Source organism: Canis lupus, chromosome 9 (genome assembly GCF_011100685.1).
Source record: "Canis lupus familiaris isolate Mischka breed German Shepherd chromosome 9, alternate assembly UU_Cfam_GSD_1.0, whole genome shotgun sequence".
Taxonomy (NCBI): Eukaryota; Metazoa; Chordata; class Mammalia; order Carnivora; family Canidae; genus Canis; species Canis lupus.
The window spans coordinates 50,405,504-50,430,593 of NC_049230.1; the positions used below are offsets into that span (position 1 = coordinate 50,405,504).

At 59.2% G+C, this 25,090-nt stretch overlaps 1 protein-coding gene, 1 long non-coding RNA gene and 1 other non-coding gene across 6 annotated transcripts; 1 reads left to right on the top strand and 2 right to left on the bottom strand.

Annotated features, from left to right (window-relative positions):
* Positions 1–299: 299 nt before the first annotated feature.
* LOC119873349 lies at positions 300–1,345 on the bottom strand. Its single transcript, XR_005364832.1, has 2 exons — positions 1,223–1,345; positions 300–970 (listed from the first exon to the last, which is right to left on the bottom strand). It is a non-coding gene; the product is annotated as an uncharacterized LOC119873349 (long non-coding RNA).
* On the top strand, positions 1,123–21,230 carry WDR5 (WD repeat domain 5). Of its 4 annotated transcripts, none has more exons than XR_005364830.1 (16): positions 1,123–1,261; positions 2,652–2,739; positions 4,733–4,918; positions 5,568–5,676; positions 5,971–6,044; positions 6,435–6,524; positions 6,721–6,810; positions 7,007–7,090; positions 10,774–10,829; positions 14,316–14,362; positions 16,709–16,784; positions 17,566–17,599; positions 17,900–17,974; positions 18,481–18,568; positions 18,790–19,499; positions 19,611–19,753. XR_005364830.1 is itself a non-coding variant. In XM_038548858.1 (15 exons), the coding sequence occupies exons 3-15, from the start codon at positions 4,838–4,840 to the stop codon at positions 19,709–19,711; spliced, it is 1,005 nt and encodes a 334-aa protein (XP_038404786.1). In that variant the 5' UTR covers positions 1,919–1,980; positions 2,652–2,739; positions 4,733–4,837; the 3' UTR covers positions 19,712–21,230. The 4 variants fall into 4 exon arrangements, 1 of the variants encoding a protein (XP_038404786.1); XR_005364829.1 differs by lacking the exon at positions 1,123–1,261 and adding an exon at positions 1,919–1,980; XM_038548858.1 differs by lacking the exons at positions 1,123–1,261; positions 18,790–19,499 and adding an exon at positions 1,919–1,980 and having other exon boundaries at positions 19,611–21,230.
* Positions 21,231–22,780: 1,550 nt separating this feature from the next.
* LOC119873506 lies at positions 22,781–22,906 on the bottom strand. The gene has a single exon (XR_005365097.1). It is a non-coding gene; the product is annotated as a U6atac minor spliceosomal RNA (small nuclear RNA).
* Between the last annotated feature and the right edge of the window lie 2,184 nt (positions 22,907–25,090).

Below are 25,090 nucleotides of genomic sequence, written 5' to 3' on the forward strand. Positions count from 1 at the left end.
TTGGTTCTAGTATTTTAGCTATGACTGTAAGGATGAGTTGCAAGAACACAAGAGAGAGAGAAAAAAAAGAACACAAGAGAGGATTTCCTCAGTTTCACTGGAAGGCTCTGTCTCCTGGGGGGAGGGAGGCAAGATCAATTTACTTGGGAACCAGTTTGACCTCTGAGTTCTGGGGTCTGGAACTTTATCCATCTCTGTCTGGAGGGTCAGAGGTATTTTTTGATTTGGGGCTGGGATCTGGGGTGCACAGGTTGGGGGTGGTGCTAGGCTAGAGGGCTGTCAGCAGATTTTGGATTTGGACAAGAGAGCAATGGGAAGCTCTCTCAGTCCTTTTTTAAAAAAGATTTTATTTATTTATTCATGAGAGATACAGAGACACAGGGGGAGGGAGAAGCAGGCTCCATGCAAGGACCCCGACATGGGACTCAATCCTGGACCCCGGGATCACGCCCTGAGCCAAAGGCATCTGCTCAACTGCTGAACCACCCTGGTGTCCCAAGCTCTCTGAGTCTTAAATCAGAGGGTGACAGATCAGAATTGGGAGTTTTGTTTCTGACTATGCTTCAGAAAGGTTTGGCAAAAGCCTGTTGGAAGATAAATCCCCGGGGGCAGGGTTGGAGAGAGATGGATTGCTGAGACACCAAGAGCTGATGGGGGAGTGCCCACATGGGCTCAGATTCCAGCCCAGGTGGCCAGGTGGAGGGTCCTTCTTCATCTTGTGCTGGTTTGTTAACTTCTGTAACAAAGGTGGCCCAAGGTGACTAGGCTCCCAGGAACAGAGATCCACACAGCGCCACGCCAGGGCCAGAGACTTGGCGCCACACGATGCTCCTTGGGAGTGGCCTGCAGACCAGCAGCCTGTCTCAGCTTGTGTCCTGGACAACCACACACCTTGTTCCCTGGGCATTTCCTTTTTACATGATGTCCTCTTGTTAGCACAGGTTCCTGCCACATATTTGGTGTTTCCGTCCTTAATTGGGAAATAAGACTGCAGGTGATGCTGCCTGGGATGGGGGTTGGGGCCTGGGAGCTGAAGACTGCCTCCAGGACTGTAAGGCCCGCGTGTCGTTGTCGTGTCCCCCCCCCCCCCCCCAACGGGATGAGAACACACAGGACTTGGGCCAGAAGGCGGGCTGCAGGCTCTCCGTTTGCACGAGCCCTCTCCTCTGGGGTTCCCCTTCCTCGTGTGTACCCGGCCATGACAAACTGTCCTGGAGCCCACCTTGCAGACAGCAGAGCGGCCTGCGCCTGGTGACTGCCGGTAGGACGGCCCTGCACTGTCCCTGGCCGGGGCTCTCTGCCGGTGGCGGTGGCGGTGGCCGGCAGACCGCGCAGGAGAGCTGGGGGTGGGGGGGGGGGGGCGAAGCGCAGGGGAGCCGGCACCCTCAACCTTGCTGGCTCCGGTCCTGGCTTCCGGGGCGGGCATGCGCGGAGACACCAGCGCCGCCGGCTGCGGTGCACACGGGCTGCGGCGGTCAGCTGCGCGCCACGGCGGAGAGGGGCAGCGATCCCCGAGGGAGGGTCTCCCACGAACCCTCGGGCCCTGCCTCCCCTGCACGCCCGGGGGCGAGCCCTGCTGCTTTCTGGAGGCGCCGCTGCAGGCCGCGTTCAGGAGGTGAACTTTCGAGGGGCACACTGGCACTTTCCTGGAGGTATCATCATACTTCCGTTTTTAGAAAGTGCACAAGAAGGACCTGCACCAGCCAACTTTGAGGTTACCCCTTTGCACGCCGTCCCTTTAAGGCGTTGGGCCTGCCCCAGGCCTTGTGCCCCTCGCCGCTCCCCGTAGTGCCCCTCCGAGAGGCCGGCTTTGTGCACTCGCCCCGCCCCGCCGCCGCCCCGCCCCCCGCGCACGCGCACGCGCACTCCCCCCCCCCCCCCCCCCCCCCGCCGCGCCGCCTCGTCCAGCTCGGCCCGGCTCCCGCCCAGGCGGCGGCGACGCGACGCCCCGAGCGCCCGCCCCGCCGCCGCGGCCGGCAGGTAAGCGGGGCCCGCTGGGCCAGAGACCGCACACGGGGTGCGGGCGGGGGCCGACGCCGGCTGCCCCCCGGCCCGCCCCGCCGCCGCACGTGTTCCGGCGGGCCGGGCCCAGGTCCCGGGTCCCGGGTCCCGGGTCCCAGGTCCCAGGTCCCGGCCCAGCCCCGCCGGGGCCCTCCCGGTGCCGCGCCCGCGCCCCCACCGCCTCCCTTCCGGTGCCCACCCCGCGGCCCTCGCCCTCGCCCGCGCCCGGGCCCCGCGGCGACCCCTCCGCCTCCTCGCGGCCAGCCCCTCCCGAGCGTCCCCCGCGACCGCGCTGCGGCCCCCCAGCGGCCCGGTGACAGCGCGCGGGCCGGGCCGGGGACCTGCTGCTGCAGCCGGCGCGCGTCTCCCCGAGCTCTCCGCCGCTGCTCCGAAGAAAGAGCCCAGACCCGGCGGCGGGGTCCTGGCCGGGCGCGCGGACCGCGGCGCCCCTCTCTGCGGAAACGCCCCCCGCCGCGCCCTGCTGCTGACCCCCAGCCCGGGCGGCCGGGCCCAGGTGCGGCTCGCCCTCAGCAGCCGGGGACCCCGCTCCGCAGCGCCCCGCGCCGCCTGAGTGTGCTGTGCCACAGCCATTTTGGGTGACGGCAGAGACACTCCCTGTGGCCTTCTCATGCCGCTTTCTGCCCACCCAGGTCCCTTACCCGGCGCTTCGGCACTGGCAGCTGCTGTGCCACACGCTGCCTCCGAGGTCGGCCCGGCCCCCTCCCAGAAGGCAGATAGGTAAGCTGGGCTGGAAGCTCCGCGCGGAACAAACAGGCGGGGAGAGCGGCACACCCCGCCCCCTTGGTCCGGCCACCTGCGGGTCACCGGGTTACCTGCCTGTGGGCCAGTCTCGGGTGGAGTCCGGGGATCTGCATTTTACAAGCAGTGCAGGTGAGCACCCCGGTTTGGGATGGTCAGGCTCACCTGGGTGAAAGGCCTGTGAGGGCCCAGAGGGGTCAGGTGGCGTGTGCTCTGGAGGCCGGTCCCTAAGCAGCTGCCCCGTTGCTTTCCCTGAGCATCGCGGACAATGCAAGGCTTTCCCTCCTCTTGAATGGAAACTGGGGGCATGGAGTCAAGAAATTGCACATTAATGTTTTGCTAGCCCAAGGGATTGGCAGATTGGATTTGATGGAGCTGGGAGGGGTTCGCACACCTCTTCTGTGAGATTAGCTGTGGTATTCTCTAGTCCTCACCTTGAGGGCAGGTAGTTTGCTGGGAGTCACACTCCACCTCCCGGCGGGTCTCAATTTTTATGTTAAAAGGAGCAGCTCTGGGTTCCCTGAGCTGCCCAGGTCACCCCCAGAGGAAGTCTCTTCTGTTCCCACTGCTGTTTCTCCCCCACACCTCTCCTAGCTCTTGCTGATACCTTCTTCAGATACTAGGTTTTGTGAGTCAGTCTTTCCAGCTGTCTTCCATAGCTTCCCCCCGCCCCCCACTTGTCCATCCACCTAGAGCAAGGCAGCACTCGGATTAATTGGCATGACCGGGTTGCACTAAATTTACTCACAAACCAGCTAGTATTTGCTGAGCACCAGCTTTGTGCCAGCATTTTTGTATCTGGGCGTGATTATGTGACCTGCTCCAGGACTTGGCCTTTGGGTGCAGCAGGATCCATCCTTGGGCATAAGCCCAAGTCCTTGCTATATACAGGTAGCCAGTGGGACCACATCTGTGCTCTGCACAAGTATGTTGCATTGTAATTTCCCTTTTGGATAAAGACTTTAAGACGTGGTCTTTTTTTTGATGGACTTCCATTTTGCCTTGGTGTGACAAGGAGTCGTGCAAGCTTTCAGTTTTAAGTGCCAAGCTAGAATTTTACACCGTGTACACCATTAGATTAACAGTGGTGCAAGCTTCCAGGAATTGGATGACCAGTGATGTCTGCAAGAACACCATGGTGGTTCCCCCATTTCAGAGTCACCAGGTGTGCTTCTAGGAGACGCATCTAGGATCTGGAATCTGTTCCTGGGCTAGAGCAAATGAGTCGCTTGCTGTACAGCTTGGGTAGCTCCCATTGTCACGCTGAAACCTAATTGAGCTGCGGTCTTTCCCCTCCTGCAGCGAGAGCTTGCTTGCAGCCGATCTGTGTACACTTCAGGCTTCAGCAGCAGACAGGGCTGGCTCTGGTTTGCACTTCTCAGCTGTGTCTTGTAGTCGCCTCACGAGGGACAGAGCGCCTTTTGAGCTGCCAGGGTTCTGGAGGCGGCCTTGTGTCTACACCAGACGACAGGGAAGCCCCCTGGGAGATGCAGACCGCTGTGGGGCGGGGGGTGGGGGGTGGGGGGGTGTCTGCTCTTGTATATTTTCAAACGTGGTAGTTAAGCACTGTTGCATCACTTGTGAGGATTTGGACGAGTTCCCAAATTTCTACACCCTGAAGCTCAGTCTCCTGTAATTTGGGTTGGTTTAGGGTTGTTTTTTTTTTTTTTGTTACGTTTCAAGGGCTCTTTGAAGAAAATTGCATTTTGTTTGCCTGGCCTGAGCTGCATTCCTACCAGGAGGATAACAGTAGGGAGCACCCTTGAAGGTGGGGCCTTGGATTACATGGACAAAAGGGGCCTGGGCAGCCTGTCTTAGCATCTGAAGAGTATTTAGTGCAGACTTAGCTCCACAGATAGGTTCCTCATTTTGGAATAGTGTGTCTGCTCAGGGCCCAGCAAGGTGGGTGAAGGTTTTTCACCCTTTTTGCTGGGAATTAATTTTTAAAATATGGCTTGTTTATTGGCCTCAGTCCTCCACTGTAGGTTTCGATTAGCAGACAGCTCTTTGCACTGTGAGTCTTCGCTTGGAGCTGTGAACTCTACCCGCGTCTGCCTGCCTGGTGGGCTTCAGAGCCATGGCAACGGAGGAGAAGAAGCCAGAGACGGAGGCCGCCAGAGCACAGCCCACCCCTTCCTCCTCGGCTACGCAGAGCAAGGCATGTCCCTGAGGGCTTGAGGGGAACTGCCAGGGGCGCCTAGGCCGAGTACTCTTCAGAGATGCTTCTTCCAAGTCTGTTCTCCCTCTTCAGTTAGACACTGTGTTTTTATTTATGGGCCACAGACCTAATCAGTGCTTGTTTACCGTGCTGAGGATCCCCAGACCTGTCCCCCGGAGAAGGGGCTTTATCACAACATAGATCCTTGTTCCTGATCGTAAGATCTCTGCAGCACCCAGAAAGCCTCTCATACAGCATCCCCCTGGTCCACAGTTCTGGTGGCCAGGCAGGTTTGCAAACCCCTTTGCTGGACACCAGGCGGCACATACAGGCCTTTGAGCAAGGCTACAGCCTTCAGGTTTGCTTTGAGGGAGGCTGTGCTTGCCGGACTTGGTGATGCGTGTCGGACGTTGGGGTGGGGTCAGGCCTTGAGGGGCCTCTGTGTTGAGCTGTCCTGGAAGAGCTGGGCACGAAGGTGGGGGCTGCAGGAGAAGCAGGGCTGCCGAGGGGAAATAGCCCAGATTTAAACACGACCAGTTGGAAAGGACTTCCAGAGAGTTCTAGCAGGATTTGGAACTTAGAAGGTGGTTCTGAGTTTGAAGCAAGGTGGTGGTTAATGGTTTGATGACTAGTATTCTCTCTTCAACAGCCTACCCCTGTTAAACCAAACTACGCTCTAAAATTCACCCTGGCTGGCCACACAAAAGCCGTGTCCTCCGTGAAATTCAGCCCGAATGGAGAGTGGCTGGCAAGTTCATGTACGTATCACCAGGGCCTCCGCTCCTGTCAAAGGTAGTCTGTGCTGCCACCAGAAGCCCGGAGCAGGGGGAGGGCTTGCTTTCTGATGCTGCCACTGGGGTGTCGCAGGGGCTGGAGCCCTTTACGTAACACTCTGAGATGATGTGCTCAGGGGAGAGGGGAAGGGTACTCCGGTGCCGGCTACTTCTTTCCATGGGATTTGCACTGTTTCCAGGGCTCCTGTTGTGGGCAGCCCGGATTTTGCCCTTGGGGTGACTGTACCATCACAGTTATTTTGTCTTTCTTTTTTTCAGCTGCTGATAAGCTCATTAAAATTTGGGGAGCATATGACGGAAAGTTTGAGAAAACCATATCTGGTCACAAGCTGGTAGGTTCATCCCTGCACGTGGAGGTTGCCCACTGGCCGCCTTAGCCCCACTGGTGGGTGGGGCCCATCCCCAGAGCTCAGCAGGTTAAGGTCTAAGCTTTCCCCCGGAGTTTTTTGGATAGTTCTTTGCTTTTTGTCTTTTTTTTTTTTTTTTCCTTTTGTCTTTTAAGCAAGTACTTCTGACCTTCCCAGACAAGTTTCTGCCTGACTGCAAGAGAACACACTCTCCTTTGGGGACTGTGCGGTGTTTCGTCTGTGTGGTCAGCAGTAGCTAGAGGGTTTGGGTAGTGGAGTGAGGTGCTTATTTATCTTTGGATGGATGTTCTGACCTTTGCTGGTTAACTGTATTTTGTCCTGTCAAGGCGGTGACCCTGTGTCTTTGCTCCCCAGGGGATATCAGATGTGGCCTGGTCATCAGATTCCAACCTCCTCGTTTCTGCTTCAGATGATAAAACCCTAAAGATCTGGGATGTGAGCTCGGTGAGCTGCTCTGCCCAACCCCCGCCCCGGCAGAGCTTGTGTGCGTGGACAAGGGGCAGGGCGGGAGTCCGAGGGGGGTCTGGGGACCCTGGGTCATGGGGTGGCCCTGCTCTGTGGGGTATGTGCCATTGGGCCGCTGTGGGCTCAGCTTTGAAATAACCACTAGGACTAACAGTCTGACGATACTTGGTTTTAGGGAAAGTGTCTGAAAACCCTGAAGGGGCACAGTAACTACGTCTTCTGCTGTAACTTCAATCCCCAATCCAACCTCATTGTCTCGGGCTCTGTAAGTCTAACCCCCCCTTCCCCTGGGGTGTTGTAGGGGTGTGGGGGTGTGGTACTTTGTAGCCAGAGACTTAGGAGTTGAGCCTGAGTCTTCTCTGCTGGGGGATGGGGGCCGTGGTGGCAGGCCTTGGGTTCCAGAAGACCTGTCCTCTCCCACCTCCCTGTGGAGTGGCCTTAACCTCTTCCTTTGTCTTCAGTTTGACGAAAGCGTGAGGATATGGGACGTGAAAACAGGGAAGTGCCTCAAGACTTTGCCTGCACACTCGGACCCGGTCTCAGCTGTAAGTCCCGCTGAGCTCTGGACACCACATGGCAAGACAGGGTGATGGCCAGAGAGGGGGCACTGGGGACCCCGAGAGAGTTCTCCCTATCCTGGGCCCGTGAAAGGAGAGGCAGGCGAGGGGTTTGGTCCCTGAACCAAATCCTGTGGGACAGGTAGGGCAGCCAGGCCTGGAAGAGGGGCTGTGTGTTGGGAAGTGTGGCCACAGAGAAGTGAATTTGGAGTGGAGTTGGCTTTGATCCTGGGGTGGTGGTGGAATGAGCTGGGGTGAGCTAGCCGAGGGTAAGGGCTGGGGTGGGGGGGGGGTTGGAGCCCCACGAGCACCCTGTGTGTGCTGTGTCCTGCCTTGTGCACACGCTAGCAGTGTGCAAGATGAGGTACGTAGTTGAAGTATCTGCTGTAATACAAACCCTCCATTTGAAAGTGGCCGAGAGATTTTTTTCTTTGTCAGCAGAGCCTAGACTTGTTTCTTAGCCAAGTTTGCCTTTTTTTGGAAAGGGGAAGGAATCGTGTAAACATTGTGCTTATTTTTACTGAGCAGATGGTCCTTTTCACTTTCTGAAATCGTGTAGGTGAGTGATTTTAAGTATTTTCAGGCAATAAAGGGCTTTTTTGCCCAGCTGAGACCATTCGCAGAGCCCAGATACATGGAGGACATGTATTACGTGTTGGTCGCAGTGGACTGAGGGGCCCTCGCTGCCCAGAGTCCCGGCCAGTGTGGATGGGGCTCATCCTTGGGGGCCCCGAGGAAGGCAGTGTGCTGTGGAGAGGGGGCCTGGCCCACCTGGCGCTCTGCCCTCTGCCGTGGACCCCCAGTCCCAGGAGAGCTGACTTTGAGATGGGCATGGTGGTGAATGTGGGCAGGACCCAGGATGCAAGCTGAGTGAAGGCCAGGAGTCCCAGCAGTGCGAGGTGGTGCGGGGGCTGTGGGTGGGACCCTCAGCCTAAGTGGTAGGGTTTATAGAGTCTTTGTTTTCTGTGGAAGTGAAACGTACTCATTTTTTAAAAAAGACAAACGGATGCAGTGAAGAGAAAGTCACTCTCCTGAGCCCTCCAGGACCCCTGCTGGTAGCCCCCCCCCCCCCCCCCCCCCCGCACGCCCTGGGTATTCTGATATTTTAAATATGTGCTATCTCCCACCATCTGTCCTGTAAGTGGTGGGGGTGACCACAGCTATTGTGCGTCCCTGTGGGAGGGTTTCTCGGGCATCTGTGGTGTCCATAGACCCCCATGGGCAGTGGGCACTCTGTGCTGGGGCCTTAGCAGGTGCTTGTTCGTAGCTTGCATTTCTCATGGAGGAGTGCGATGAGCATCTTCGTTGGGCCACTTTACCCACCATGTGTTTCTGCGGTGAGCTTTAGGAGGTCATCATCGTGTGAAAGAGGTTCACTTAGTTTCCCAAGTAGATCCATCTGGGAGCGAGAAGCCCCTGGCACCAACTCTGCTGGCTGCCCCGTCCCTTGCTTCCTCCTTCCTGAGTCTGGCCTCATCCTCTCTCGCCCGGACTCCTGCATCAGTTTCCTCTCTGAAATGGCCCTCCTATCTGTCTCATCCCGAGCCTGTTGCTCCAGGCTGCCACCTCTTGGCCTGTGGATTTTCCTTGTATCTTCCTGCTTTGCAGGACCTCACCTGTCTGCCAGGTGTCCCCTCCACAGAGAGCATTGAGTGACTGTCACTTGAGTGTGGATTTGGCGTCCCTGTTGCATTCTGATTTGTTGCCTTTCTCGTGTCTTTGGAGTACAGGGATGTGTGCAGGGTGGCTGTGTTGCCTTTTGGACCTGAGCATGGGTGGGATGGGAGAATCACTGCATTTGCCAGTGGGGATGTCTGGATATGGTTGGGAACAAGGCAAAGCATGAGGTTGGCATCGTAGCTTTTGGAGACCTGTGTCAACTCCTTAGTGTCGGGTATAATGGGCCTCGATGGAGTATTTTTCAAATCCAAAGAAAGGGATGAACATGGTGGGACAGATTGCAGTGAGTTAAAAAGACCATTATCTTGGGGCTCATGAACGGGTGGTCATGGTTAAGTAGCTGGCCCACAAGCCCATCCTGCCAAAACCACCGTGGGGATAGAAGGACAACTGAAAAGCTTCTCAAGTGTCTCTTGGCCCTAGCGGAGACAGAGAGGCCACCATCCACGTGTGGCACTGTGGCCCTTGAAGTGCTGCAAGCCTAGATGGAGATGCGCTGTGAGCATGAGGTGTGCCATGTGCTCTCGGCCTTTGAAGGTTTGGTGCAGCGGAAAGGAACGTAATGTGCCTCATGGGTGACTTCAGCACCGGTCACGTGTTGGGGTGGTAGGTACCTTAGAGACTTTAGGTTAAATAAACCCAAGTTCATCCCACCCGTTAACTTCCTGCTGCAGCTACGTGAGAAGGTAAAATTGTCCACTGGTTAGGCGGGGGCCCTGAGAGTCTAGACCGCAGCTTCTCTGTGTCCCCTGGCCCAACGACGCCTGCATCCACTAAGAATGTGTCAGTGGTGTGACTCTGGGCCTGGCACTGAGTGTTACGAGCTCTCTGGGGCTCCTGGGCGCATGGCTTTGCTCCCAGAGGCATCCGGCAGTGTCTGGGGACAGCTTGGCTGTTATGGCCACATGCTGCCGGCAGGGTGTGGCCACACGGGCAGCCCCATGACCAGAGAGACAGGGCTAGTGGGGCAGTGGCGCCAGGGTGGAGGTCAATACCCCCACCTCTCTGTGCGGCTTGGTCTCCTGTGGAAAACGTGTCGCGTGAGTGAGACAGTCTCAGAAAGGTGCTATTTGCTGTAAGAAGGCTTATTCTGGATAAAGTCTGCTCAGGACTCAAAAATGGTAGAAGTTGGTGATGGATCCATCTCTTGACATCGTGGCTCCTTTACTCCCCCGGGGATTCTACTGGGAAAGCAGGAAAGAAACACAGATGGCTCAGTGGTGAGACTGGGGCTTGTCAAGTGCGGAGGCGTGTGTGGCCTCAGCGGGTCTGGGGCCTGGGCACTCGGGTGAGCAAGGGTGTGGGGAGCAGAGGCCAGTGGGGCCCCAGGACCAGCACACAGGGAATCACACCCGTCCCGAGGCAGAGTGTTTGGAGGGGCTGGGATGTTGGGTTGGCTCGAGCACCCTGGTGCCTGGGATCTCTGGTCCTTGCAGTGGGCAGGAGGCACATGGAGTGCATTTCTCGGGTGGTCACCCAACAAGTGGGGACTTCTCTCCTGGTTTTTCTTCAGTGTGAGGTCTGGGGAGGTGGTTTGCAGCCCAGTTGCCCTGGTCAGGCTGCCTCCGTGACAGGAGTGGATGCTTGTGCGTGCACGGGTTCTCGAGGCCCAGCCTCCTGTCCCTGGGGCTTGGTTGCCTTGGTTGCATTTGTTTCTTTTCAAAGATAGTTTTGTAGTAAGCGATTTAGCTGCTCGAGATGTGTTTGGGATTGGTTTTCCTTCTGAGTTCAGACATCCGTTGTGAAACAGGGGCTGTTGCTGGAGATGCCTGGTAAAAACCACTTCATCCGTGCCGCTGGAGCGTCTTTTGGCAGCTGTGGGAAATTAGTAGAATTCGAAGCAAGTGGTGGCTCTGCTGCTTGCTCAGTGCTCAGCAGCACAGCGTGCTTTTGTCGAGGGCACTCGTCAGTAGGAGGGCCGCTTGGGGAGCACGCAGTCTGTATTGACCACTTGGAAGTAAGTGTCTTTTTTCCCTCCACTCTGTTCTCAGGTACATTTTAATCGGGATGGATCCTTGATAGTGTCAAGTAGCTATGATGGTCTCTGGTAAGTCAAGAAACTCACTTCATTTCCTCAGCACACATTTATTAAAAGGCACTGTTGTGGCCTCTGGGGGACTGCAGTGGAAGCGAGGCAGGCAGAGGTCTGTCTCCGTGAGGAGCTTCTGCTGTCGTGGGCTGTGGCTGATGGACAGACACACAGCACAGCCCCTGCCGTGGGGCAGACTGCAAGGCTGGAGGGGGTGCTCCTGCTCTGGCTCCGGGCTTCCCTCCTTGTGGGTGCTGAAGTGTGCTCCAGACAAGCTGCTGGGTGGACCCGGGACCAGCCAGCCTCCCGTTCTGTGCAGGACGTGGAGCGGAAATCCCACCAAAGAGGTGGGAGGGGGAATGTGGTTTCCTGTGGAATGTCCAGTTTAGCCTGAATGAATAATGTTTATACAGCTTTGAGCTCGTAACCTAAGTGTCGAGGATTCTTCGAGAGGCATGAGGGAAAGCGTGGAAGTAAGTGTTGTAAGTCTGAGGCAGCAGACATCGTGGCGGGAGCACGTGGTGGGAGCCAGGCTGGGTGCGCAGGGCAGCGGCCGCCAGCCGTGTGGGGACCCAAGAAGAGCTTCCCAATGAGAAGGGAGAACGAAAGCATGGCTAGGAATTAGTCTATATTTAGCGAAAAGGAAATAAGAAAGAGGAAAATGGGGCAACATAAATCCTACAGTGAAAACGCCGTGGAAGGACTGATACGAAGGACCGAGACGTGCTGCACTGGGTGTCGTGGTGGCCGGACACTCTCGCGTAGGCTGTCGGGGTTGCATGAGAAACCCTTCTGACTCTTGTTTTCAAGAAATGCTTACAACTGTGTGGTAGTAGAGGTTTGAAACCAAAGGGTGGGTGGACGGCGTCGGTGTCAGGGGGACTGACAAAGCGTCCTCAAGGAGACCCCCGTGGGGCCCGCCGCACACAGCTGGCAGAGAGGCCTGTGTACATGGCCGCCCGGAGTGCCCCGGGGCCTCGGGCCATGAGGACAGTGAGGCTGGATGGGTCACTTTAGACATCACGGGAGAGCGTCTGTGGCCTTGTGGGCCCGAGCAACACTGCAGCTGCGTATTTGTTGCATGTGCAGCGAACATTGTGTCCCTCCAGCCCGGAGCAGTCTCCGGGATACCCATGGATGGGCTTTGAAAGCTTCCTAGAGAAGGAGGAGAAGCAATAGGAAAGTTGAAACGCTGGGTACTTACTGAGGCCAGTGCAGTAGTTAAGGTGGGTGAGAGGAAGGCAGCAGGCTCTGGGGGGGGAGGGAAGGGGGGTACTGGGGCACCTTTGGGGAGCTCCCGTTTGCTGGGCTGGCCGAGGAAGGTCTGCCCACGGTTGTGCCCCCCCCCCCCCCCCCCCCCCCCCCCCCCGGTGCTGGGCTGGATCCCAGACTTCCCAGGTTGGGGAGCTGTTCGGTTATACCTGCTGGGGCTAGCATGGCTCTCTCCCCATGCTCTGTAGCCAGTCCTGAAAGAAATCCATGACATCAGTGTCAGAATTCCAAAGGAACTGTTTGCCAGCTGAGTCCAGCAGTGCCTCAGAAAATAGTAGTCCACGACCATGTGGGGTTTTTGAATAATGAAAGGGTTGTAATAGCATAATCAATGTCGGGAAGTCTGTGATCTGATTAATCGTGTCAACACATTAAAGGCAGGATCCGTGGGTGGCGCAGCGGTTTAGCGCCTGCCTTTGGCCCAAGGCGCGATCCTGGAGACCCGGGATCGAGTCCCACGTCGGGCTCCCGGTGCATGGAGCCTGCTTCTCCCTCTGCCTATGTCTCTGCCTCTCTCTCTCCCTCTCTCTCTCTCTCTCTGTGACTATCATAAAGACAAAAACAAAAAACAAAAACACATTAAGGGCAAACCTTCGTGATGTGTCCTGGGTAGAGGCCAGGCAGGCACCTGCTAGGATCCTGCAACCACCCCCTGACAGAGACTCCAGCAGAGGAGGCCTGTGTGGCAGACTGTTCTGGAAGCTTCCTAGCATTTACGATATGTGGTAACGCACTAAAACCGTTTCAGTTAAATCAGGAGCAAAGCAAGCCATCTGCCTCTTACCCAGCGGTGTTTGGATTTTCTGGTTAATGAGTAAGAAAAGTACAGTGAGCTGTGTGAAGGCAGGAGAGAGCCTTATCTCTTCGTAGATGAGCTGCTTGTTTGTTGAGGGTTTGGAGCCACAAACATGGCCCCTGACCAGCGCAGACTCTAGCCCCACAGAGGCCCCATCCTCAGCCTTGCTGTCTCCCCTTGGCCGGGGGGAGGGGGCAGGGGAGGCAGACTGAACACCCCTCGTTGTCCCCCCAGGATCTGCAGCACATGGCAGGCTCCAGCACCCTGACTCTGAACTGCCAGGCCCTGCCGCTTACAAAACGCGACTCTTTGGGGAGGTGAGGGTCTGGAAACGGACCTTTCTGGGTGCTGGGAGTTGGCAGTTAGCAGATGTGTGGGAGCAGAGGATGGATGGCGGGGAAGTACAGCTAACGGCAGGGGAGGACCGCGGGGAGGAAATGACGGAGTGTGACTAAAGGGACAGGGAGCAGCGAGCCAGGGGGTTGGGATGGGCGTGTGCACGTCCCCTGGTGGGGACCCGTCCCCCTCAGCTGGCAGACCAGGCAGTTCCACGTAGTGGCCCCCATGGCCTTTCCTCGGCGAGATGAAGAGGGCTCTGGAGAGAGCATAGATGAGCTGGTACCGGGAGAATAAAGAGAACCAGCAGGCAGTTGGTGGTGGTGGGGGGGTGCTGTTGCCTGGACCGAGTTGGGGGCGTTAGCTCCCAGGGGAGGGGGCTGGGTGGGGCAGACAGGGCGGAGAGGTGGTGGCTCTAACTCCCAGCAGTCACAGAGTTAGCACGGAAGCGGCCCTGCGGCCAGTGATGTGGAAGACCATCCCGGGCCAGGGCGAACACCAGAGGGGTGGGAAGGGGGCAGAGGACACGAGGAACAGAGAGTGTCACCCTGTGACCCAGTGCCCCACTGCTGGGCACCCATGCTTGGAGGGGCAGGTGCTAACAAGCATGTTGGCTGCCAAAGTCGTATTCACATGGGCGGGAGTCAGATGCTGGAGCTTGTGCGCCCATTCTGGGCCAGCAGCCCTTCCAGTGTGTTCTCTGGCTCCTGCACCAGAGGGACATCCAGAAAATCTCATATGATGCTCTTTTGGTGGAAAACAAACTCCCGAGCAACCACGTGCTTGGAATGTGTGTGCCAGGAAACAGGTGGGGCTCCTGGGGCCCTAGACATGGCCTTTGTCACCCCTGTCCTGGCGACTGTGCGCCTGTGGTGGAGACAGGAAGGCACTGGGTCTGTGTGACCGTGGCCAGTGTGCTGTGCTCAGGTGCCTGTTGTGGCCCCAGGGGTCAGGGGAGTTGAAGTGGAGCAGTGAGAAAAACTGAGATAGGACTAATCATGCGTTAGTCTCAACATCCATGTTTGCTCAGGAGCCAGAACGCATCGAGCTGCTCATCCTGACTCGCTTTGTAAAAACTTGCTGCTGTTTTTCCGTTGCAGCCGGATCTGGGACACTGCCTCGGGCCAGTGCTTGAAGACGCTGATTGGTGAGTGCCGCAGTTTCCCGGCTGGGTGCTCCTCCCCGCCGCGTGGTGCTGTTCCCGTCCTCTGTCCTACCGGGTGTTTGGGAAGCCTCTTCTCTCTGGCCTGGATCTGCTGCCCTGGGAGGGCTCCTCCTTCCTTACTGACCCATTCCAGCTCCTTCCTGATGACCTCCGGCACCGTGACGTCCCCTCCAGGCTGGGCCCCACGGTGTCTGCATTGGCCCTTGCTGGGGACTTCCTGGCTGTGTCCTCCGAAAGCCCCGTGAGCCCCTCCACCCTCTGCCTGTACGTGGCAGACCCTTGGTGGATCCTTCCTTGAGCAGATGTGATAGAAGCCTGACCCTGAAGTGCGTCCCGCCTGCTGGGGGTGTCATGGACGAGTTTGGGGGAAGGGCACTGGGGTCTCTGCAGACTGCTGGGGTCGGTAGTGGAAAGACAGGCAATGCCGCCAGCAGGTGTATGTGTGGCCAGAGGATGGGTGGTGGGCCCCTGCAGAACCCTGAACCCCTGAGGGTGATGGGGAGGCAGCCCCGGGAGGGCTTTGAGAGCATGCATCACCTCGGGTCAGCCTGGAAGCTCCCTGCAGTTTCAGGTTCAAGTGTGAAATAGGGCAGGTGGTAGAGTTCTGTGCTGCGGGGCAGGAATTGGGTGGTGGGCTGGGAGAGGGAGCTGGCCCACCACTTGCCTGAGAGGTGCCGCCTCCAAAGCTCTGCACCCTTTTCTGGGCTGTTGGGAATGCATGTCGCATTACGCATCAGTTGGGTCACCTGGGGTCTCCATAGCAAAGCACCCCAGGTTGGGCGTCTTAACAGATTTATCACCACCTCCTGGACGCTGGAATCCGAGATCCAGCCTTGGGCAGGCCTGGTTTCTCCTGCGGCCTCTCCTCAACCTTCCTGCCATGTCTCACGTGGTGGTTCTCCTGTGTATGCACCTCTGGTGTCTGGTTCTTTTTCTCTTGTACAGATGCTGGTCAGATCGGATTAGGGTCCCCTGTACCACCCACATTTTAACCGAGTCATCCCTCGCAAGGCCCCACCGTCTGAGGTCCCGGGGTTAGGTCTTCAACATGCGAAGTTTGGGAGGGACACAGTTCAGCCCATGATGGTGGCCTTTGTGCGGTTTTTGCTTCATGTGGCTGCCCTTTTGATGGTGTGACATCACGCTGTGTCCACAGTACCTGCCCCAGGAGGCCTGGGGACAGTGCCATCGTTCACACTGCTGAAGCCGCCGGGCGCTTGCTGTGTGTAGAGCTTCGTTGATGCTAACACACGTAGTCCTCACAGTGGGGTGGGAAACAAGCCTGGAGGGGTTCGTTAATGAGCCCAGGCTGGCGGCAAGCAGGTGCAGCATCCACCTGGAGGTCAGGGCGATGCGTAGCCTTGCCCGCAGCCCACTTCTGCTGTCAGGTCTAGGGAGTTAGAACTTTTTGGACTCAGTGACGCTTTGGTCCTGGAGCTTAGGTAAGAGACGCCGGCACTACCCAGCCTTGTCTGAATGACGGGGCCTGCCTTCCTGGTGTGGTCCCGGTGCCCCAAGGAGGGCCCTTGGTGGCCTCATGCCTTCTCATGTGCCTTTGCAGTGTCTGGGACCTGTCGGAGGGAGCAGCGGCCCCCAGCGCGTGGTGGCCAGGTCCCTCGAGGTGGTAATGCAGCGTGCCGCCCTCCCCCGTTCCAGCACCAGGGTTCACAGCCCCAGTTCCGTCCTTCTCACCTGGGGGGAAACGCGCTCCTCCCGATGTGAGGGTCACAGGGCTGTCGTATGGCTGCAAGTGCTGGCCTTGTCCTGGGCGGCCCCGGTGGTGGCTCTTACCTGAATTTCCAGGCCACCCGGGGTGAGCTTTTAGACCCGAGTGTAGAGGCAAGAATGCAGGTATCGTGCCAGCAGGACTGTTTCTAGAGGGAATTGACAGATCTTTGCTCTGATTACAGGCAGCAGGAAACATGAGATAATTCACCTGAGTCCTTTTTTCCTCAATGGCAATGCTTTCTCAGTCCAGTGGGGCGTTTGCAAACTTTGTTTCACATGAGGAAGCTGATCCTGGGTCCTCTTACAAACCCCATGTTGGCAGAAGGCCAGGCACCCCGACTTTGATTTGCTACAGACCCTTAGCTCCTAAAGCCCTTGTGGCAGAGGGGGCGGTCAGGCCCCCGCCAGGGACCCGAGAAACATCGAGGAGAACCGGCCGTTGTGACCGGCACCAGGGACGGGTGAAGGTGGTGGTGTGGGCACCGGTGGCAGTGTCCCCACTCGGATGGCCCCGTGTGGTGATGGGGGCACTCTTCTGTCCTCCCCCGGGCGCAGACCTGGCGCTCCTCCCGTCAGCCTGTCTCTGCGTTTCCCATGCAGATGACGACAACCCTCCTGTATCTTTTGTGAAGTTCTCTCCAAATGGCAAGTACATCCTGGCCGCAACCTTGGACAAGTAAGTGCCACCACCTCCCATGGGGCAGGCCAGGGACATCCATCTCCTACTAGTATTCTAAAGATAAGACATGTCTATACTTGTGGTGGGTTTAGGGTTCCAGGATGCAGCTGTTGTGCTGGCAGCGAGGGCCCTGCCTCTGCTGGGGGCTGGGTCTCTGGTCTGAAGGAGTTGGGGTCTGGGTTTCTCTGTGGTGACTGTGTGACCTGGGCAACCCCTCGTCTGCAGGAGTGGGGAGACGGGTGGCCTCTGAGCAGCCTGAATTTCACCCCAACAAACTTGGAGCAGGTTTTGCCTCTTCAGGCGGGCCTTCCAGCCCTGGCTGTCCTGTGTGCACTTTGGGCAGCCCTCTGGGGGCCTGCGCTTGAGCCCCAGGATTGCCGGAGGGCCATGAGGTTGGCGCCTCTCCTCATGAGCACCCTTCTCCGGAAGAGCAAATTCCAGTCCAGCGAGGAGAGGGGATTGTTTGTGGCCATTGAAACCTGTTCTGGGTGTTTCTGGACCCTCCCCACATCCGTCTTGTAGCAGGAGTGAGCCACTTAGGATTCAGGGAGCACCCAGCAGCCTCTGTTGAGTGGCAGAAATGTGTGGGGTTCTCACGCTCTGCCCTCTGGTGTCCTTAGAGCACCATCCATTCCTATGCCCACTGCTGGCTGCTTACAGAGGGTGATAGGCTCGGGCCCTGGCTGTGCTCCACCCAGGAGCACTTGGCGGGGGCCATGTGGTGACAGCAGGGACCCCCTGGGAATGCAGGCAACTCACCCCCCTCTCTGCCTTCCAGCACACTGAAGCTCTGGGACTACAGCAAAGGGAAGGTGAGCGCGGGGGCAGGGTCGTGGGGGCTGGGCTGCGGCTTTCCCTGGGGGCAGAGCTGAGCCGGGGTCTGAAACCAGAGAGGCTTGAAGAGCGCTCTTGTCTGGGTTGGCCTGGTGCATGTTCCTCAGACTCTGGATTTTGTAGACCTCAACCGTGTGGCTCTGTACTGTGGGTGCTTAGAGCACTCTCAGAGCGTGGGTTAGTCGGCCGTGAGATGCCTGCACTCCGGACGCCGAGAACTGTCCCGAGTGCAGGGACATCAGGACCCGATGGACGTACTGATACTCCCACCTTTGCAGTGCCTGAAGACATACACCGGCCACAAGAACGAGAAATACTGCATTTTTGCCAATTTCTCAGTCACTGGCGGGAAGGTAAGTTTTTTTCCAGCGAGGGAGCTTCTCGCCCTCCCAGTTGTCCCTCCAGAGAGGTGACCCCATCTTAGGTTGGCGTATATGCCTACGGACGCTCTCTGTGCCCGTGGAACAAAGCTCCAGTGACTCTGGGTCAGACGGCTTCTCCTGTCTGCTCCCGGGCCCGTTCCTCCTGAAGGCAGGGGGTTTGGGGCATGGCGGCAGGTGTGTGAGGGCTCTGTTGCCCCGGGGCTGTGCTTCCCCCCCCCCCCTGCCCCCACAGGCTGGGGCCCCACTCCTGCGCTCGCCCAGGTAGGAGGTGACTCGAGTGGGTGGTGGCATTCGGCAGACAAGGATGTGACCCTGAGAGTGACAATTTGAGAAAACCTTTAGTTCCCAGAGGGCCCCGAGGTGGGCGGTGCTGGGGGGTGAGTGCCACCCTGGAGTGGGTGTGGATGTGAGGGGAAGGTGACCCTTGCTCACGAGCAGCTCCGACCTGGGTTTTTCTCACCCGTCTTCTGTTCTAGTGGATTGTGTCTGGTTCAGAGGACAACTTGGTATACATCTGGAACCTGCAGACCAAGGAGATTGTACAGAAATTACAGGGCCACACAGGTGAGCACAGGCATCTAGCTGGCTGCACACCCACATTTACACAGTGATGGTTTCTGGGAAAATAAAAAACAAGATGTTGCATTGTTGTGCTGCCTGCTGCTCTTGTTGCTTGGCCTTTTGGTGGCCTGGGGGATGCCGTTTGTCTCGGGACAGTTGGCAGGTGGCTTTGTCCGAGCTCTTGTCGGGCCAAGGCTGGATCCGGCTTTAACTTCTCTCCACAGCCGTCTTCCTGGCTGCCTGGCTTCAAAGTCCATGCAGGTTCCGTGGCTTCTTGTGTGGATGTGGCCCGTGCATGGGGCAGAGCCATCCGCTCTGGTCTAGAGGCTCTGGTTCCCGCAGGCCTCGCACCCCCCGCCTACACTTGGTGGAGAGTGATCTTCAAATCTGCTGAGCGCTCTACCTTCATCTCTTAAAGCCACGTCCACCCACTGGGGCCATGACCCAGACCTGTGGGTCAGCTGTGATGCGTAACCTGCCCACGTGGCTCAGCACCTAGGGAGCAGCCCCGTGCTTCAGTTGCTTCTGGCCTGCCCACTGCTGTGTGGGCAGGACACTCAGCCTCTTTGAAGCCACACAGGAAGAGGGAAAGTTCTGGGGTGTGGCCCCAGGTGCCAGCTCACGGGCCCTCCTATCCCTGCTGGAGGTGGGAGGCTTCCTGGTGGAAGTGGGGTGTGCCCGGGCCCTGCAGCAGGGTGGGGCATGGTGGGATCGGGCACGTTGCTCACACAGCGGGACGGGTGCTCCTCTGTACCCTTGGGGCCCGCTGTGCCAGGTGTTGGGCCGGGCTCCACGAGCGCCCTATGCTGCTGGCCTGTGAGCATGTGCTGCTGCCCCCTGGCCGACCCTGGCATTTGTGGATGCCGCTGCGTTAATGCCACCTGCCAGCTGTGCTCCTGCTCAGTGTTCCCGTGTGGTGGCACAGTGCAGGGCTGTGAGTTGGGGGTCCGTGGCGCGGCCCTGGGGCTGGTGGGAGTGTGACCCTGGGACAGCCAAGCAGGTCTCTGCACCAGGGGGCAGACGTTGGCTACGGTCTCTGTTTCAGACGTCGTGATCTCGACAGCCTGCCACCCGACAGAGAACATCATCGCCTCGGCCGCACTGGAGAACGACAAGACCATCAAGCTCTGGAAGAGTGACTGCTAGGCGCTGTGGTCACCGCAGGGGGGACGGTCAAGACGGTGGCCGGGCGGCGGGAGCACAGTGTCTGGAAGGGCACCCCTCAGTCTGGGCCTGGGGGTCGGGAGAGGCCTGGATTAAGCCGCCCCTGAGGACGATGTGGCGGAGGGAGTGTCTACCACCAGAAAGTTCTAGAAGTTGCTGGTGATGTTCTGGCTATCCCTCTCACACTGTCTGGGGAAGTTTCTAGTCTGTATTGTGTTCACACGGAGTCCACACAAATTTTTAATTTTTTATTACAGAAGGGTGAAGTTCAATTTATCATGAGTTGTGTTTTTTTCCCGTAAGTGTTCTGTGCCTCCTTTGGTATCTTAGTGCCCAGTGCCAGCACCGTGAGCCGCCGCCGGGGCCGTCCCGCCTGCCCCCTCGTCTGTTCAGTAGATGCTCTAGTGACGCCATCTGTGGCCACTGGTTCCTGCTGTAGTTGTGCCCAGTGTGTTTCAAAGTCTTTTCTGGAAAACAGCACTGTAAGGTTATTCTCGTGTACAAACCCTTTGTGTGTGGGAGTCAGTGGTCCTGGTGCCCACAGCCTGGCCTCATGCTAGTAGCTCCCTGTGTCCCCCCTGCGTCCCTGACACGCACAGTCACGGGCTGTAACACGGGGCAGGGGCCTTGCCGCCACCCTGGCGGTGCTCAGCCCTCGAACAGAAAGTGTCCGAGGTGGCAGGAAGTTGAGGGTTCCCGTGGGAAGGACTTGCCTGCCCCGTCCCCCCAATAGGTCAGGAGGTGGGAACTAAGGGAGCTGGGAGCATTGGGATGAGCGGGGCGGGACAGAAAGGAGCGGGCCACCCTGCCGGGGCCCATCGAGTGCTGCAGGGGCCGCCGGGGCCGGGCTGCGTGAAGCTCAGGCTGGGCCGCAGTCCCCCTGCCCACCTGGGACCCGCAGGCTTGCCGGGAAGGCGGTGGTGCAGGGGGTGGGGGGCGTGCCAGCAGCCGGCAGGCCTGCTGTGTGAATGGGAACCTCCGTGCCATGGGGAGAGCGGGGTTGTGCTGGGATGCCCAGGCCTGGGGACCCCACGCCGTGTCCACACCCCCTCCACCGGCACCTGGGGCTGAGGCGCGCGTGCCCTGCCTGCCTTGGGACTGTGGATGGGGCTGCGTCCGCCCTGCCTTTCCCGAGGCCCCGAGTCCTTGGGGGGGTGGGGGGCTGCCTTCAGCAGGCTTCTGGGCCCCTCCAGTGGCCACAGGCATCTGGAAACCAGCTTCTGTTTCCCCGGCCCGTCCTCTGGAGGTGGACAGCAGGGAGGCTGTCTGTGCCATGAGGATTCCCGGTGGTGACAGGCTGTCCGCGCTCAGGGGCTCGGGGTTGGGGAGCCCACTTTGCCGCGTATTTTGGTAGGAAGCGCGAAGCTGTTAACAGGCCTCCCCTGGGAGCAGATGGCTGTGGACGCGGGGCGCTGTGCCCTTGGATATAGTTTATTTTTTCTACGTTTGAATTCTCTGTTGTAGATTTGTGTAAAAATACATTCTCTCTTTTAAAAATAAAGATTTTCATGTCTTGTAATTTTGTCCCCTGAGACTCCCCTTTCTTAACGTGCAGCTTTTTGGGTGGGGGCTGGCAGCCCACTGGCCCTTTTTGCTGCTTGGGTGGGCATGTTCTGGCAGAAAGCTCATAGTTATTAAAAAATACCTTTTCTATGAAAGTTATTTGTGTTAATTATTGACAATGTAAAACAGGCAAGGATTATAAACCACCTGGATTCCTGCTGCCACTAACATTTTGGGGGATTATGAAAACTGTGTTGTGGACCACTTAAGCATATATAAACATAGAGAAAACCTTGCTAGGTTTGTCAGCTTTTTTAAAAGATATTTTTTTAAAGATTTATTTATTTTAGAGAAAGAACAAGCAGACTTGTTCCAGACACGGCAGGAGAGAGAATCCCAAGCAGACTTGCCGCTGAGCGCACAGCCCGATATGCAGGGCTTCAGCCCAGAACCCTGGGGTCATGACCTGAGCCGAAACCAAGAGCTGGGCGCTCAACTGCTTCGCCACCCAGGTGTCCCACACGTCCCACACCTCAAATATTCTTTTTTAAAGATTTTATCTATTTGTGAAGGACAGGGAGAGAGGGAGAAGCAGGCTCCATGCAGGAAGCCTGATGTGACACTTGATCCTGAGACTCCAGGATCCTGCCTGGAGCTGAAGGCAGACACTTAACTGCTGAGCCACCCAGGACGTGCCCCCAAATATTCTTTTCTTAAAGATTTTATTTATTCATGAGAGAGACAGAGGCAGAGACACAGGCAGAGGGAGAAGCAGGCTCCATGCGGGGAGCCGGACGTGGGAGTCGATCCCGGGACTCCAGGATCAGGCGCTGGGCGAAGGTGGTGCTAAGCCACTGGGCCACCCGGGCTGCTCATCCCCCCCCAAATATTCTTTAGTCAAGTACCCGACGCCTAGGTTTTCCCAGTTGTGAACACTGCACGTGTACACACGCACATGCTCGCATATACGCGGGGCCTGCTCGCCCGTCATGCACGGGTGCTCGCGCACACACCAAGCCTGTGCACACACGCACCCCCCCCCCCCCGGGTCCAGGCGGGTGCTGTGAGCCGGGGCCCCAGCAAGGCCCCTGCCTGCGCAGCTGGGTCGAGCTCCTTGGTCGCCGGGGCCCCTCGCTCGGTCCGCCGCGAACCTGGAAGCCGGCTCGCCCCATCGGCCCGCAGGTGCCTGGGGCGCTGAGGACCAGGGGCCCCGAGGCGGATGGCGCCGCTTGCACCCACAGGGCCGCCCCGGATCGGCTGCGTTCCCTTGCCCCACAGCCGGCTGGGTCGGGACGGGAGGCGCGCGCCGGGGAGCCCGCGGCGGCCTGGGCTCGGCCTGGGGGCGCGGGGGGCGGCGGGGGCGTCCTGCCGAGCAGCACCCCACGGGCCGCGCGGGGTACGGGCCGTCAGGGGCCCCGGGCGGGCTGGGGGCGCGGGGCGCCGGCCACGGGGGCTCCAGGGCGCCTCCGCCGGGCACGGCAGGGGGCACCGGGGGGCAGGGCCCGCGGCGCACGGCAGCCAGGAAGCAGGCGCCCCCGTCCCCCGCCCCAAAAACGTTGGTTAGATGCCACGAAGTAGGTGGCAATGCCTTAACCGTATGCGTGTTGTCAGGCCCGAGGGCCTCTTCCATCCTTGTCAAGGGGAGTGCTAACCTTCTCTCCTTTCATACAACACATCCGCTAACCAGGGCCGCGCGCTATTTAAGGGCCCTCCTGCGCGCCGCCTTTGACTTACGGCGACTAGCGGAGGCGGGGGGGGGGGGCCCCCCCCCGCGCCCCCGCGCCGGAGCACACGCCTGCCCGCACCGCGGAGCCGCCGCCCCTCGCGCGGAATCCCCCAGATCCCCACCGTCGCTGCCGCGTGTGGGAAAACTCGCCTTTCCCTGCGCTAATATATTCATAAAACCAGCCAATCAGAGGCCGGAGGGGGGGGCAGGCGGAAGTCCCGAACTTCCCTCAAGAAAACGAGATTCCCCCGGAAACAAAACAGGGCCCGCGCGCACGACCTACAGGAACACGCCTCGCGGACGGGCCGGGCCGAGGCTCGGAACTTCCTGCGGAAACGGCAGTGAGTGCGAGCGAATCAGAGGGCGAGGAACGGAGCGCCCCTCTACGGATTTCCGGACGCGGCTCTGCGCTAGGAACTGTGGGTGCTGGAGGCGCGGGAGGCGCGGGAGGCGCGGGACGCGGCGTGCGCATGCTCCGAGGCCTCTCTGCGCGGCTTGCGCATGCTCCGTGAGCGCTGCGCCCAGTCCTCGAGCCGCGGGTTCGAGCCCCAGAGCGGGCGTGTTGGCGCACGGCCGCCTCCACGCCTTCTGTCTGCGCTTTCCTCGGGGCTTGATTGAAGCCTGACGCTTCCCGCCTGCCCGTCCCCGAAGCCGTGGCCCTGGGAGAGCGTGCGTGCGCCCGTGTGCGCCCGTGTGCACGTGTGTGCGGTGCAAGGACACGCGTGGTCGTTGTCCCTGTATGTGCGGGGCCTGAGCTCGTGCGCAGGCGTGAACACGTCTGCGCGTGCACCTGTGTGCAGGTGTGCGCGCCCCCTCGCATGCCTGTGCTCCTGCACGCTGCATCCACACGCCCACCTGCAGGGGCCGGCCCTGGGTGGCTGCGGGCTGTGAGCAGCTGGGGGGCGCTTCTCGGTGCCTGTTGGATGTCTGCTTCCGAACTGCACCAAAACAGTTTGTTGGTTAAAGCGGTTCGTCAGTTTCTCCGCCGCCCTCACCCGGAGCCCAGGGGCCGGAGGAGCGGTGGCCTCCAAGGGGTGGCGGCGGGTCCAGCCGCTGAGGCGCGGCGGCACGTGCTCGCTGATGAGTCGGGGGGAGCCAGCGAGGGTGGGGGACGACTGTGCCACCTTGCCGGGGGTGAAGGGCGGGCCGCGCCCAGGGCTCCGTCAGGCCACCCGCTGCGCCGCGCGACCTGGCACGGCACCCTCCCCAGCTCCCCCAGCCCCACGGGGAAGAGGCCGCCAGCACCCCCATTTTGTAGCTGAAGATGCAGAGGCCCAAGGGGTTGGGCAGCTCGGGCCAGGCCACACTGGGCGTCGGCGGAATAGGGAGTGTGTGTTGCGCCCCGACCGCCTGTGCCCGACTGGCGTGCTCCACCGCGGCTCTGCCTCGGCCCGGGCCCCAGGTCTGGGCACACGGAGGCTCCGTCGGAGGCAGCTGGGTCCCAGTGATGCCTCCTGCCCATCCAGGCCATGTGGGCCTCCTGCCCATCCAGGCCACCTCCGCTTGGCTTCTCAAGCTCCTGGTGCACATGGGCTCCTCAGGAGCCCCAGGCCGCGCCTCGCAAGCTTTAGGGTGAATCCGAACCACCTGGGGTCAAAGTGCAGTCTCCTGGGACCACCTCCCAGAGTCTGAGTCAGAGGGCTGGGCAGGCCGGGGATCTGCATTCACAAGGCACATCAGCTCCCCCATCTTAGCAGCCTGTCTGCTCTGGGTGGCCGGTGGGAGACTCCACATCTTCCAGGGGACCCAGCGAGAGTGACAGGTGTAGGAAGGGCTTGTAGAATCAGGGCTTCGTGGGGGCTGGGGGCACCAGGTGGGAGGAACCCAGGAGCAGACCTGGCTTTGTTGGCTGCATTTCCTGAGGCTGCTTCTCTGGGTGTCTGCTGCCGGGTCTCCAGGACTCAAGGCCACACGGCGCCACCTGGGGCCCACCTGTCCCCTTCGCCGCGGAACCGTAGGGCATCCCATTGTGTAGGTTGGATAAATGCGTGGTCGGTCAAGTCTCCGTGTGACTGCTGGAGACCCCTGCCTTCAGCCCTGGCCCTGGCATGTTCTCAGCCCCGCCCCACACAGCCAGACGCTGGCTGGGAAGGCCTCCCGATCTCTCCGGGCCACGGAAGGGTTGGCCAGGT